Genomic DNA, 14,322 nt, shown 5'->3' with positions numbered 1-14,322 from the left:
CTTTCATCAACTACTTCCATGCTGAAGTAGGTCAGAATGGCAATTGTTGCCTCACCAGTTTTAAAATTTTGAAGTGTTCTTTCTATAATATACATGTTTTCTTGCCATATGTGAATCATTAAGATCATACAGACAATAAATTACAAGTGCACTTATGAAAGTGACATTCTTCTAGCATGAATTTGAACATGGTAATGAAGATTCTGCATTAACTGTTCACAGTTGTGCATATTATCAAACCATTAAGTGACAAGACTGACATGAAGTAGATTGAAATGCTGATCCCATATTTAATGTCTGATAACTAAAAAGTCTAATTTAAATAATCAATTCTCAATGCCATGTGTAAAAGACGACCTTAATTTGGCATAACATTATTCTGTCTGCTGCACACCTGCTTGTTCACCAATAGAGTAATGAAAAATAGCACCTTCTCAACCACATTAAACAGCATCACTTCTTACTTAACATATCTTCTGACATACACTTTTAATTCAACTTCACATCAGCAGCATGACCAATTTTAGTGAGTAGGAGAGAGATTTAAAATGGATGACATTAGTTTAGATTTGCTTCCAGTAACAACAGATAAATTTAAGAGGACCACCACAGCATGTTTTTACCTCAAAGACTCTTTTCATCAAACCGCAGTGAGTCAGTGACATGAAAACTCATCATAGCTGGATCTACTACCACAGTTTAACTGCCCACTTGCTGTGCACCTATGGTGCTCAGCCTCCTGGTCAGACACCTCTAGTTACACACAGCTGCTCGCACGCCTACATCACGTAACACATCTTTGTCACAAGGGGATGCAGAACTTGGCATGTAATCCAACATATGTCTCCCCAGAGAAAAGGGGGAACACAAACCTCCTGTCCATGCCACAGATCTTGATACAACCACCCAATGGAATGGAAACAAAAACATGCTAGGGAAGCCTACACTGCTAACACAACTGCAACCTAAAACCCAAAGCATTTTTATCCTACTTTTCAGATATTATGGTTTTCTAACAAGCACATGGGTTTGTATCTTACTAGCTGCTGCTTAGCGAGAGCCAGTATGCCATGCTCTGCCACTGCCAAAGTTCAAGCAGCTTCACTGAAGTGAGGCTTACGTCACTTAAGTAAGCCTCAGATGGATACGACACAGGAGCTGCTTAATCCTTGCATGTTCTGAATGCTTCCCTACCCTTTGTGCTTCAGACCATCCTAAAACTGCAATCAGTTCAGTGATAAATATTAATGTTTACAAAAGACATCAGATGACAACTAACCTATGGCTTTGACACAGATTATTAATTTTCACATTGGTCATTAAGTGCCAAAATTACTCGTCTGACAAAAACAGATTCAACATTAAAAACTGAAACCATTAGTTAAGGACAATGTTCACAGTGCTGCAGTGCAGCAAGGAACACATGAATACTATAAATTACTAAATTCCAGAGATTTCAGGTAATATAATAACAATCGGTGTATTTCAACATTTTCAATCCAATGTTATGGAGACCACCATTAAACCCTTGGTTTAATAAATCAAATATTTTTATCATATCTAGATTTTTTTTTAACTGTGTAGATGCTATAAAGTTGACTGACCTCTTCTTGAGCATTTAGCACAGAAAAATGTTGCAGCATCCCATTATATGTCACTAATTACTATCTATTACATTCCTTTAAAAATATTTTTTAAAAGTTTTAAGATAAACTAATTATATTCTCACTGAAACATAAGCATATTTATACAGAGATTATTGGGCTGCCCTAGGAAACTTAGTACCCAAATCCCAATCCACATTTTGCTATATACCCTGACTCAGTACTGCAGTGATAAAACACATTTTAAAAGGTTCTAGTGGGGATAGGGCTTAGTTAGTTGTGGTTTTGCTTCAAAAATATCCATCCATTATGCACAGAAGACTGCTGTGTCCTGCTTCCTAGGAGAAAGGAAGGCTCAAAATTGAGATGGGTAAGAGCTGAAGTCTTGAAGACTCCTGGGAGAAGGCTGAATATTCTTGTTGCCTGCATGCAATGCTCAACAAGAGGGTCTGCCTATTTCTTTTTAACACTTTTTGGCCCCAGGAAGGGAAAAGGTGCCCAGGGAAAAGAACAAATCAGTGCAGCAATATTAGATAGAATAAGAACAAACTGGAAGTTCCTTCCCCCTCTGGTCACAGCAGACTATGGGAGGCTTCCAAGTTGCCTGAAGTAAAAGATTTTGAGAGCAATTAAGGGACAGGGACAGTTTTTGTCTGGTCAACAATCCATTGTCATTCAGGCTGGTGTTGCACGGATTAAGGAACAGTGGGTCAGAGGCAAGTGTCCTTTCATATTGCCAAAGATGGGTTTTTTCTCTGTCAAATGCTCACACAAATCGATATTACCTCTAACTGCAAGTAGAAGAAAAAAGGCAGAGAGAAGAAATTCAGGATGCTTTTCTCAAAAGACTTCAGCTATCTCAAGGCAGCATCACTAATTAAGAAGCAAATTAGCTTCCATTAATAGATTTATTTTTAAGGCAGGGATGCAAACAATGCAGGCATGACAGATGCAAGCTTTTGCTCCACTTATTCTACCAGTAACAGGAGTTACAATAAACAAACTCAACTATAAAATAAATGCATCAAAGCATAAAGATGAATTTATGTGCATTACTGGGAATGTAATAATATGGAGTAAAAGACAGTTAAGATAAAGGCGATATTTCAAAGATTAGAAGAATCTCAGAACAGTTACAGTTTCACAGGACATGCTGAAATGCACAAATAAAAATATACTTAAATTATGAATTTGCAAAACCAGAGCCTGTTATGCACAGCTGCAAACAAAGGCTCAGGAGAACCAAGAAGATAAGAAAAAAGACTGGTGGCGATAGCCCTGCACCAGACAGAAAGGGACATAAATCAGAATGAAGATCATAATAAAAAAAAAAAAAAAAAAAAAAAAATCACTGGTAGGGTCAGCTAGTTGCTCTGACCCATTAGAGTTCCTGCTGTAGGAAGCAATCCAGATGTTCCAATTGAGCATGGACTATCCCTAAAGGCTGTAACATCTGTAGGAAACAAAGCCAGAAGTACAGATTTCCATAGTCTGGGCCAGGAGGAACAGCAGAGGGAGAGTCAGGAGCAAATCTTGTACCTCAGTTTGCAATAGCACATTTTGCAGCTTGGCAGGCACCACACGGTACACACATAAATCAATTCCTATTTCCAGTCATGGACAAGGCTGCAGCAGTAGCTTCCAGCAGAAACATAATTATATGTGGAGCCATGTATTTAAGATTTATTGCTTGCCTTCAATTGTGGAAAAATTGAGAAAGACATCTTTTAAACCAAACATGGTAGGATGAGGCCATGCCTACTACACACAGACTTATTCACTGATTACCTTCTCCTCAGTATCTCTAATACTGTACACAGTATATGAATATATAGTTATAAATAAATGGTAGACATGCAAGTTTGTTAGCTACCAAAGACCTAAATCATTGTATATTTGGAGCTAATGAAGTTTGCAGAATATATGGACTGAAATTTCTGCCAATTTCTCTTCAAGCTGATGAAGATGTTTTAGGTACATAGCTGCATTTATGTCATCAGAATAACTGGCTTAACATTACCAGGGATAGGCATTTTTAAAACATCTCAGCATCACACACAAATTCCTTGAAGGGTTTAAAGCCAGATGTTATTTGTAAGACTTGCGCCTCCACCCATGAATTATAAAATCGTGAAATCATTATCTGTCAATACATACATACCAATAAAAATGCTAAACCTAATACTTTGGGAAATAATCTTGTTTTATTTGCCTAAGCATACTGTCCCTGGATTTCTACAATTTCCAGCTGAGATATTCTTTATACTTCCACATACTTATAATATCCTGCTAAGTCTTTACTTAAAACAGTTAAGTGACAGCCAATAGCCTATTTAAAACCACAAAGAAAGGCAATGTCAAACACAATACCTGAGGGGACAACAATATGTGTGTCCATCAAAGCAATTTAGATTTTTATTCTATTTATGAGTCTTCATTTAAAAGTAAGCCTGAGGGAGCAAGCATTGTCTTTAGCCTGCAAATACAGAGAAAATTCAGAAATATAATTAAGCTGAAAATATCCTATAGAAGTCAAGTGGTAAGTAAATAATCGTTTTGCATCTGCCTTCCTATAAAATGCTTGTTTAACAGGAACTACTGTATATAGTTTTTGGAAAAAGAAAGATGTGTGATTATGTGGGTTTGTATTTATAACTGGCAACAAGCCAGAAAGGAATATCCATCAATAGGCAATACTTTCCTCAAGAACAAAATTAAAAGGCAGGAGGTCTTTTGTCATGCTGGGAGAGCATCAATGGCTTAATCCCACAGGTTAGCCCCAGAGAGCCGAGACTAATTTATTGCTACTGGAATATAATTGCTCAACTGGAAGCTTTTAAAATGGATTTAGGGATCACATAACCACTGATTCTGAAAAAACAGTGTCCAAAAGTCTGACTAAAAGTGAAATTACTGAAGGATCTCTAGGAAGAAAGGGCTGGCAGGAAGAGAAGGCTAATTAATATAGCTCAGCTTAACCCTTAGAAATCAGCTGTGGATCCAAACAGACAACTTTGTCCAGGAGCTAAACCAAAACAAGGTGGCAAAGTGTTAAATCCCCAGTTGCGTAAGTCAACAAAATGAGTACAGCACAACAAAGCATTAAAATGAAATGGTTATGAAATAACTATCTTACTTCCCCTGAAACAAAAGAGCAGGACAAGTTTCTAGATTGGCATGCTGGTGAAGGTCTGAGAATTCTTAGCATATATGACTGGGTTTTGGTCCTCCCAGCTGAAAAAATCACTCTCTTGGGCTATATTTAATTTAGCTTTGAGAGCAGGTATTGCACTGAAAACCCCAAGCAGACTGATTCATTCATTAAAATGGTAGGACTCAAATCATCATGCCTGGTTTTAGCAACTACTAAACTACTTTGTTGCTGGCCTGGCAAGAGAGTCTACTAAATATATAAAACAGATTTTCATCAATATTATTTCAGAGAAAAAAAAATTAATTGTTCAATGGGATTGCTCATGTTTTGTCTGCTGATTGAAGTCTCATCTGCTACTTCCAACTTCCAAATTTTTTATCTTTTCTCCCACCTGCCACCCTCCACTTTTATTAATAATCCATTAGGAATTTAAAAAACTCGAACCAGCAGTACATCAGGATTCTACACTTAGATACTCAAATACATATTTCTAATGTGTCTATAGGCTTCAAAGGTGTTGCTGAGCATTGTTAGATGGTACAGATAGCCACAGAAACACATGCAGCAAAATCTGAAAGGGAAATGCTGCTGCTGCAGTTCTCTCTGAGGTTCCTGTTTTAAGACAAGTATCTCAGGATTTAGTGGAGTGACTTACTAGCAACCCACACTATCTGTCTATATCCATCCTTCTCAAAGCAAGCTCACTGGGTCCTGATATGATGAAATAAAAGTACAGTTATGTGAATTATTATGTCTTTTTTAGCAGGGAAAAATTACAGCTACAACAACTACTGCCTTGAGCTACACAGCACTGCAGCCTTGGAGTAAGACAAATCTGAAGCAGCACAAAGAATCTTAGTAGCCAGTCTTCATTTATCCCAAAGCTCAGAGAAATGAACATAAACGTATCCAAACAGGGAAATGAAACATAACCCCCTTGTTTTAACAAGCACATTCAACACCTGAAATTCTGCTTAGGAAACTGAGCAAAAAAAGTTCAGAACTTTCAGGGGTCGAAAAGCAGGTCCTACCTCACCCCCTTTAGTACCACACATGGTGTGTGTGTGTGTTTTTGGTTTGGGTTTTTTCCCAAATATATTCAGTAAAAAGGAATTTTCCATATTTTTTTTTTAGATGGCAGTAATTCTTATCTAAATTCATATGTTGTAGATGCCTCTTTTCATTCAAAGAGCACAGAAAATTAATGAAGCTACATGATGTGCAACAATGATCAGCTATTGCAGAAAAAAAATACTTCCTCTTTTCCAAATAATTCTTTTTTTTTTTTTTTTTTTTAAACCAAACAGACCTTCTGGCTTTTCCAGAAAAGAGAGAGTTTTCATGAACTTCTACATTGCAATAAGTTATATCCTGGAATAAAGTTCCCAGTATGACAGGTGAAGACTTAAACACTTCTAAAGTAGAAAAACAATGGGACTGAAGTCCAAGTCCATGACAATTGTAACAAATATTGAGTGATCTATATACACGACACATTCTGCACGTCTGCTTGGCTTCCATTTGATGCTGAAAGCATTTGGCTGACTTCCCAAATAGTAACAGGCTCAAGTCTCTACTCAACTGTCTTTCCATTAAATCCTGCTAAGGAACTCTCTCCTTCCTGTGTGATGATTCTCAGTATCTACCTCAGAGGAGGAAAAAAATTTCCAAAGTGAGATCAGCTATGAAAATGCTGATCTCATCCAAGAAAGTGAGCAAAAAAATTAGGGAAGATTTTATATGTTCATATAAAAAGCAGTACATTCAGCTAATAAAATTAATTACAGTTCCTTCAAACTTAATGAACCCACACTAAGTTACCTAAATGAAGATCCAGCACTGACAGCCTAAAGAATGTTTACCCTGGGGTTTTAGGGCAGTATTGTCTTAAGAGCAAATGTTTGAATGGAGGGGAGGGATTACCGGCACTGTTAACAACATTCACTAATATATTTTGGCTCTGAGTCAATTTTACAAACCTCAGAAATTCTATTGCAGGAATGGTTAAATACTTGAATCTGTAATTATTTTCAACGAAAACAAATATTTAAAAATACAGTTCATTGCCAGGCATTTTCCCTTTAGCTAGCAATCAGTTTCTATGAAACAACTAACATGACATTTTTTGCAAAGTTACTGCTACTGCATTTGCCTTGAATATGTGCTCTTTTTGACTCTTACCTTCACATTCTCTGGATGAAGCCCTCCAGGGTGTTTGTCCATGTACTGACATAAATCAGTGTGCTAAAAGAAAGTCAGATGGAGAAAACTATATTAATATCCATATGACTGCAGCAATAAATACCCTTCTACTTAGGAGTGGACATAACAAATGGAAAACAAGATTTCTTTTCTTCAGCCACATATGTGCAGACACACATTTGTACCTTTACACTCATTTTATTTAACAGCCTTGATAACTGATATGAATATTCAACAAATGCAAATTAATATTTTTTCTAACACCCTGCATTTGGTAGATGAATTACCTGAATTTTAATACCATTCTAAAACTTGTATCACCATCAACACCTCAAAGATACTATTGATACAGAAGAGGAAGAACATAAAGAGAGAATCTCACATCCAGCTCCCATTGTTCACATTATAACATTGCCCTTTAAATGTAATTTTATAGTGATTCCAGATTAAGATGGGTGAAAGGTTTAGAAAATGAAGCTGAAAGGCATTGCATGTCAGAGTACTGAATGGTACTTTCCAGCTCAAAAAGAAGCACATATTATGGACATGTACAGCCATTACATACAGATACTTTACGAAAGAACTTCATGGAAAATTCAAACCTAAGTTTTCACTTCATAGTTACATATATTTCCTGCAAACGTAGCATGAAATCTCTTCATTAAAAAACAAACAAAAAAAGGCTTGCAATGTATAGATTAATGTTATTTTAAATGAATAAATGTTTATAGCTTTTATTATAGAAACACTTTTCTCTGTATTCTTCTCTTACATTTCTACACTCCAGCAGCATGGTTTCAGTCAAGTGGCATGTTGCTTCTCTAATGTGCTTGCACAACTCAGCTTCTGGAATTATGTTCAGAATAAAAAAACCAAAAATATGCATTTGATTAACCAGAAAATACTCAGAGACAGACTCTGCCTTCCACATCTGGTTTCTGAACACATCTGGTAAAAATCATCCAACATTCCTTGGAAAGCTACTTGGCAATACCTGCCTCACATACACAACAGCCCAACTAAATACAGGCAGTTTTCAAAGTGAGAGTTTTGGACAAAAGCTGCCTTCCACACAGCAGAATGGTGTCTCTGTGCAACATTTCCCAAACCAGAAGACATTCTTTAGCCTTCTTTTGCAGAGTTATTCAGATACATAGGAAAGTTCACACCCAAGACACAAAATTTTTTCTAGTCACAGCTATCCTGCATAATCGCTTCTGAAATCACAAACTACAAATGTGATTCTACTCTATGCATGTAGAGTTAACATTGTAAAGACATTAAGATGCACAGGATGATTAGACTCTGCACTAGCACAACTATTTTCACAAATTCTTACATGGCTTCAAGAGAGCAAGAGCCCTGACTGCAGGAAATTGCTTGAATCCCAAAATGAACAGCATGTGTATCACAAGGGCAGAGGGCATGCTCAAACAGTTAAACCACACTAAATACAACAAAATAGAGTTTATTCCAAAATGCAATATACACACAGCAATTCTTCAATTTATAGCTTACAAGTTAATGAAAGTATTTACAAAGAAAATTTGAAGATGGATTCTACCAGTGAATTGTTAGTGTCAAAGATTTTATTTATTTTGCATAAAGACTCTTAAGACTCTTAAGTTTAAAGACTTACTCCTCATTTCTGTAAAATCTTTAGCCTTAAGGTACAAATTCCTCTTCCATTCTCCCAGTTAGCCTTCTGGGACTGCATCAATAAACCATGCCACATATAGGCCAGGCACTCTTCAGTACACATCAATACATTTCACATTTTTGTCTTGTTTACTGCATGAACACCAAGAAAACACACTTAAACAAAGTCATCTGCTAATCTTGTCATTTGTTTTAATAAACTAACAGGTTCTGAGTACTAATCCTAGCACAGGAATCTGCCTTAATGTCAGCTGAAACACCATTACTACAGGTGATGACTGATGTCAAATAAGAAATTTGTGGGAATCCACTCATTTTAATGTGTTATCTGTTGTTCAAGAGAAATGCCTGTCTTTGAATAGTGCTGGCACCAGCAGTGTTCAAGAGATGTTTAAAGAAAAGACTGAAATGTCACTTTAGAAAGGCCATTAGAGTGGCCAGGGAAGTGCTGTCCCATCCTCAGACAAAGCTATCATGGCCCCTGAGCACGGCACGCTCCCTTTCGTGGGCTGGCTCAAGGAATTATCATTTGCCCCCAGTTCAATCTTTCAGCCTTTGTGAACAACTGATAACCTGGTAAGTGGGAAGTTTATTGCCTCCTTCACTTTCTACTGTTTTCTATGATTTGCAAGCATTCAGCTGACAGAAACCAGATCAGAGGAAGACAAACCCAGCGTTACTTCTGAAGGTCCCCTTCCCAGAGCCCCACCACACCAGCTGCACTAACTGCATATTTTTATTCACCAAAAGCTTCTCATCCTATTCAGAGTCACAACTCTAGGAATAGAAATAAGTCATATTGTTTATTTCCAATAAACTTGTAACAAAGGGTGAGGATAACCCCATTTTCTTATGCTTATATTTCAGTTATTATTTGGATGCATTTTCTCCATACAGAAACATCAGTGATGATCGCATTTGTGTTATCCATCATTAACTTATTCTTCCTACCCCAAGGATGAAGATAATTTCCCAATTGCCTGATATAACCTTCTGCTATCAGTCCAACCATCAAAACTTACAAAAACTGATTGAACGCGTCTGCCTGAAAGTCAGGGCAAGCAGCAATTTCCTCAGGATCCTGGAAACCTTACAGTCAGTTGTGCTGCAGTCTTTTGGCATTTATTTTTTTCTCTACATACACACTACAGACACAGAGGAATGTGTACCAAACCTTCATTCACATGGGGAAAAGAAAGGGAAAGTATTTTCTGTTCAAATCTGTCAACTATTTGCTTTCATAAAACTAAGAGTCCATCTTATAAAAGTAGCTAAACATTATGGTAAGAATTGTGGAAGCAACTTAAAATGTTAGAGCACATTGCTCCCCACTTTAAAAAAAAAGAAGGTGGCAGCAAAGCAAAGGCAACATCAGCTGCTCCCCTTTTCCAAGGTAGGGAGTGAATGCACATTGAATTAAACATTAGTACAGCCAGGAAAACTGACAGAGCTGCAGAGACAGCTCTTTCTAAACCTGTTTTCCCTTTTGGCAGCCAAAGTGTCTGCTCCAGTGCTGTGTGCACAACTGACATTGAAGAAGACAAAACGAATGCAAGTCTCAGGAAAGCATTAGAAAAGAAAACAAGGGAGTAAGCTGGATAAAAGCGGTTTCTTAATGGTATTCCATGAAATTTGTACTACATAGATGGAGGGATTTTCTTTATGCTATATTTCATGGTGGAAAACAACATGCTTTCCCAAGTGGAAGAGTGGCTGCAAATACAGCCTGCCACACTCTGACACTGGAGTCTTTGCAGCGGTCACCACCCTGACCTAATAAAATATATACCCTAAAGGAAAATTCAAGATACAATTACACATTGGCAGTAACATAAAACTATACTGAAACAAGGTACAAAGACAAGAAACAGACCAACCAACACACCTTTTACAGTCCATTCTGCACTGTCTCAGAGGGTCAGGCAACCTCACAGGGAATCAGCATATTGGGAATGCAGTACAGAAGGTAATTGTATACCTTCTGATCCCAAGTGGACCTGGCTAGGCCAATTCTGCTTCAAGCTAGCTTTTAACAGCTCTATCACCCATACTGTTAACCCCTAAGACACATAAATCACCAAAGTAATATCACGCTGACAGAACATACGATATTTTAGTTTAAGTTCAAAATCCCATTAGTTCTTGCCCTTTACACTCCACCAGTGTACCCACACCTATATGTACAAATAATCAATTGGAACTCCTCTGCTCAAAACAGTTACACAAAAAACAATAAGTAGAGATAGATCAAGTTTCTATAGAGAAGAACTCAAAAGCTAGGGAAGTGCAGAATTAATGGGGTTTATCCAACCTTTTATTTGTTTCCCCATTAAATGTGGATTATGATAACTCCTAAAAGGTCTAATGTAATCACATACTTTTTCTCCTTCCCAGGATTAGACACACTCACTGAACAGAATAGGAGATATTTGATTAAAAAATAACTGTGCTGTATTACAGTTAGGGCGTTTTCCTCTATTCTCAAACAGCTTGCAGAGTCTGGCCTTTTTGCTACTTTGAAGACTGAAATAATGTCACAAGTTTTCCTACCCTGCTTATTGCTATGGTATTGACACATTTTACAAACGTAGGATAATTTCATAGCAATGTAGGAGACATAAGGCATTACTTCCTTCTTTCATGAAGCAAAGAAAAAAAATCCTAAGAATCATTGATCTGGGCAATTCTGCTCAAAGAACTTTGGTTTTGACTTTTCAGAGCATTTGGCACTATTTTGTCTTCTGTGTTTTGACTGATTGTGGTCGTAATGGAAAATATTCTGGTCTTCAGGTGCATCCCTTGACCCCACACACACCCTCTTCTGTCGCTCTATTAAGGAACAGCTGGGAAGAGACAACACAGACTCTCATGGAGTCGGACAGGAGAATTTCTCTAGTTTATTGCTTCAGGTCTCTTTATAGACCGATACGTGGAAAGTACAGAAAGGAAACTCTTATTGGTTAGTAAACTACATCACCATCATTGGTCAGTGGGGCTCAATATCCCCCTGACTTTCTCCTGCAAAGAAAACAAGGGATAGAAAACAACACCTGCAAGGCTGTTTTCTGTCCCTGAGGATTGTTTTAATTCTTTCTCATGTTTTTCCCAGACTACTTTCTCAGGCAAGACTGAGGAGCTATGCGGCCTGTAATTTCTACAGGCTCTCTGTTTCAGAGTTAGACACAGAGTCCACCCTCTTCCTTTTTGCTGTCTCTGATGGGCAATGTGGTTTGTCCTAAGCTAAGAACACCTGGTGGACATGACAGAAAGAACTGTCGGGATGCTCCCATTCCAGAGATGGGGGAGCTGATTTGTTGCTATTGATTTTGGTGCACACTGGCCTGAAAACGAATATAAAATGCACTGGTAATATTTTAATACATATTAGGAATAAATCTACACATAATCATCCACCTAAGCATTGTGTCCTTCTCATGCCTGGCTGAGAGCCTTGTCTCAACTACTCTGCAACAGTGGCTTTAGTTACAGCTGTAAATGTGTAATGCTTTTGCAAAGGAGACTGATATTCTCATGCTGAATAGCAGAAATCTGTAATGTCAGCAATTTCAGCTAGTGATGACAATTCCCAGTACAGCAGGGGTAGAAGCCAGTTCTCTACAGCACTATTACCCAGCTAGTCTTGAAATGATACTTCTAATGAGGCAGGAACCTCAGAAGATATCCTGGTTCCCACATTCACAAAAATTTAGAGAAATTCAACAACACTCACATGCCTTCACCATATAATCCTTAGTAGAGCTGCACAACAGGCACTTCCACAAGGGTGAAAAAAGGAGACTGCCCAGGCCATCTTTATCTTGGTCCTCCAATTATAAGAGCTTCACTTTCCCCCTTCACTAACAGAATGATGCTTTCTGCAAAACCTGTCATGCTTTAAGTGAACAACTTGATCTCTCCTCCCACTACTGGCTTCCACAGGAACAATTTCTCCTTGTCAGAAATTAACAGCTACAATAGTTGAAGTGAGAGACTAAAGTCTTTGAGAAGAGAGGAGGAATCTTCAAAGACATAGCTCTTAAGTACAATTTATGATTTTTCTGAAGCTTATCACTTGACCAAACTTGGTGCAATTTTCAAAATAATAGTCCAATGCTACCCACAGCACAAAGGCTACCCATCCCCTAAATTCTAAATCCATACTGTACAACTTGAATATTTAAAATAAGGGTCCTCCAGATAAAGGCTCAAGATATCTTAGTCATTTTGGCTGAAAGTAAAAGTAAATATAGCTGATCTGAGACAGACTTTGGCATTTTTACCTTCAAATAATTGCATTTCACTACTGTATGCCAGAAGATCACGGCTCCAGGGCTCCGCCTTAACTTCAGGGTTCTGGCACACACAGCTACACCTCCTTGAAAAGGCCCTGTCCAGCCTTTCTGTTACCTTCTCTCAGGACATTAAAACACAAACCCTTTCCTCAGTGCACACCTCAAGTAAGAAGGCCTCCATTAAGAAATCCCATGACTCTTCCTGGGCTAGATGGAACAATTTCTAGATGGACCAGAGACTGCACAGTGCTTCCTAGGATAGGGCATAAAAACCCATGCTCAGCAATGCTGGTTCAGCTACTCTTGTTTCCAAACTAAATATAGAAGCACATCAGCCAATGCCCATTTTTGACCCAAACTTAAATTATTTGCTAATATTTTCCTCCCTCTGATAGAGACAAGTATCACAACTCCTACAGGTACCTGAAAATGAGAGAGAGTTTAAGTTATTTTTCCAACACAAGTGCTCATAGTCTAAACAAAAATCAACAAAGTTGTACAAAGATTTAAAAAAAAAAAAAATTAAAAAAGAAAATGCACACTTGCTCAGACTCCCTCTGTAATATTTTTCACTCATTTTCCCCCTCATACCATCAACTACCATGACAACTCTACAAAAACTATGATTTACTTATGAAATATTGTCTTCCAAGCCTACATGAAGAAATGAATTGATGAATTTGGGTTTTGATTTAAACTTGGGGCAGTGTGTAATTGTATGAAAGTCATTTTTATTCAGCAAGACTCTGGTTTATAAGTAGACACCTGTGTGTTTATGTTTGTGAGCATACTGCGTATAAGCATCTGCTGAAGGGAGAAGAATCCTGGCTGATATTTATACAGCTGAAGCAAGGTTTATATACATTACATCCTAGGTCTGGAAAAGAGAGAATATGTAAACAAAGCGGGGAAAAAAAGACACATGTTGATGACTCCCCTTCTCTGCTTAAAGAAATTCTAATTATGAATAGATGAGTAAAACACAAGCTAGAAATGTCCTCAGATACGCTGTGTGCTTCACTTTTACATCAACTGTTTTGCTCAGAAATCAGACTGAAACACAAACATGTTCAGACAAAGGGTGGGACGTTCTGTTTCAAAGGCATGGCTAGTGACATGAAATGATCTCTACTTTGCTCACCCTTCTCCATAATAATAATGTGAATGTCATTCTCTTCTAATTAAATTAGTCTCTTCTACTTCCCATGCAATACATTCCCTTTCCCTCCTCTTCTTCAGTCATGATAAATCTCCATGTGACTTAGGCGTCCCATAATTCTGCCTAATTGGTTTCAGCTGTCATTTTTGAAGCTGAAATGCACGGAGAGCCCGGGGCTTGTGAATGGAACAGGAAGCACTTCCAACTTCATTCCCATCATGCAAAACCAGCAATGTGTAAGAACCCTCCCAT

The 14,322-nt window shown here is 37.8% G+C and overlaps 1 protein-coding gene across 1 annotated transcript in view; it reads right to left on the bottom strand.

Moving 5' to 3' along the window:
* The window catches only part of CDK14 (cyclin dependent kinase 14), a 316,030-nt gene that overhangs the window by 160,867 nt on the left and 140,841 nt on the right, over positions 1 to 14,322 (bottom strand). Inside the window, exon 7 of the mRNA XM_058833227.1 lies at positions 6,940 to 7,002. Coding sequence (XP_058689210.1) covers positions 6,940 to 7,002 — 63 coding nt within the window. The remainder of the gene's footprint in view (positions 1 to 6,939; positions 7,003 to 14,322) is intronic.

This window comes from Poecile atricapillus, chromosome 2 (genome assembly GCF_030490865.1).
Source record: "Poecile atricapillus isolate bPoeAtr1 chromosome 2, bPoeAtr1.hap1, whole genome shotgun sequence".
In the NCBI taxonomy this organism is placed as follows: domain Eukaryota; kingdom Metazoa; phylum Chordata; class Aves; order Passeriformes; family Paridae; genus Poecile; species Poecile atricapillus.
Note: the sequence above shows the minus strand (reverse complement) of the source record. Positions and strands in the feature narration are given on the sequence as shown.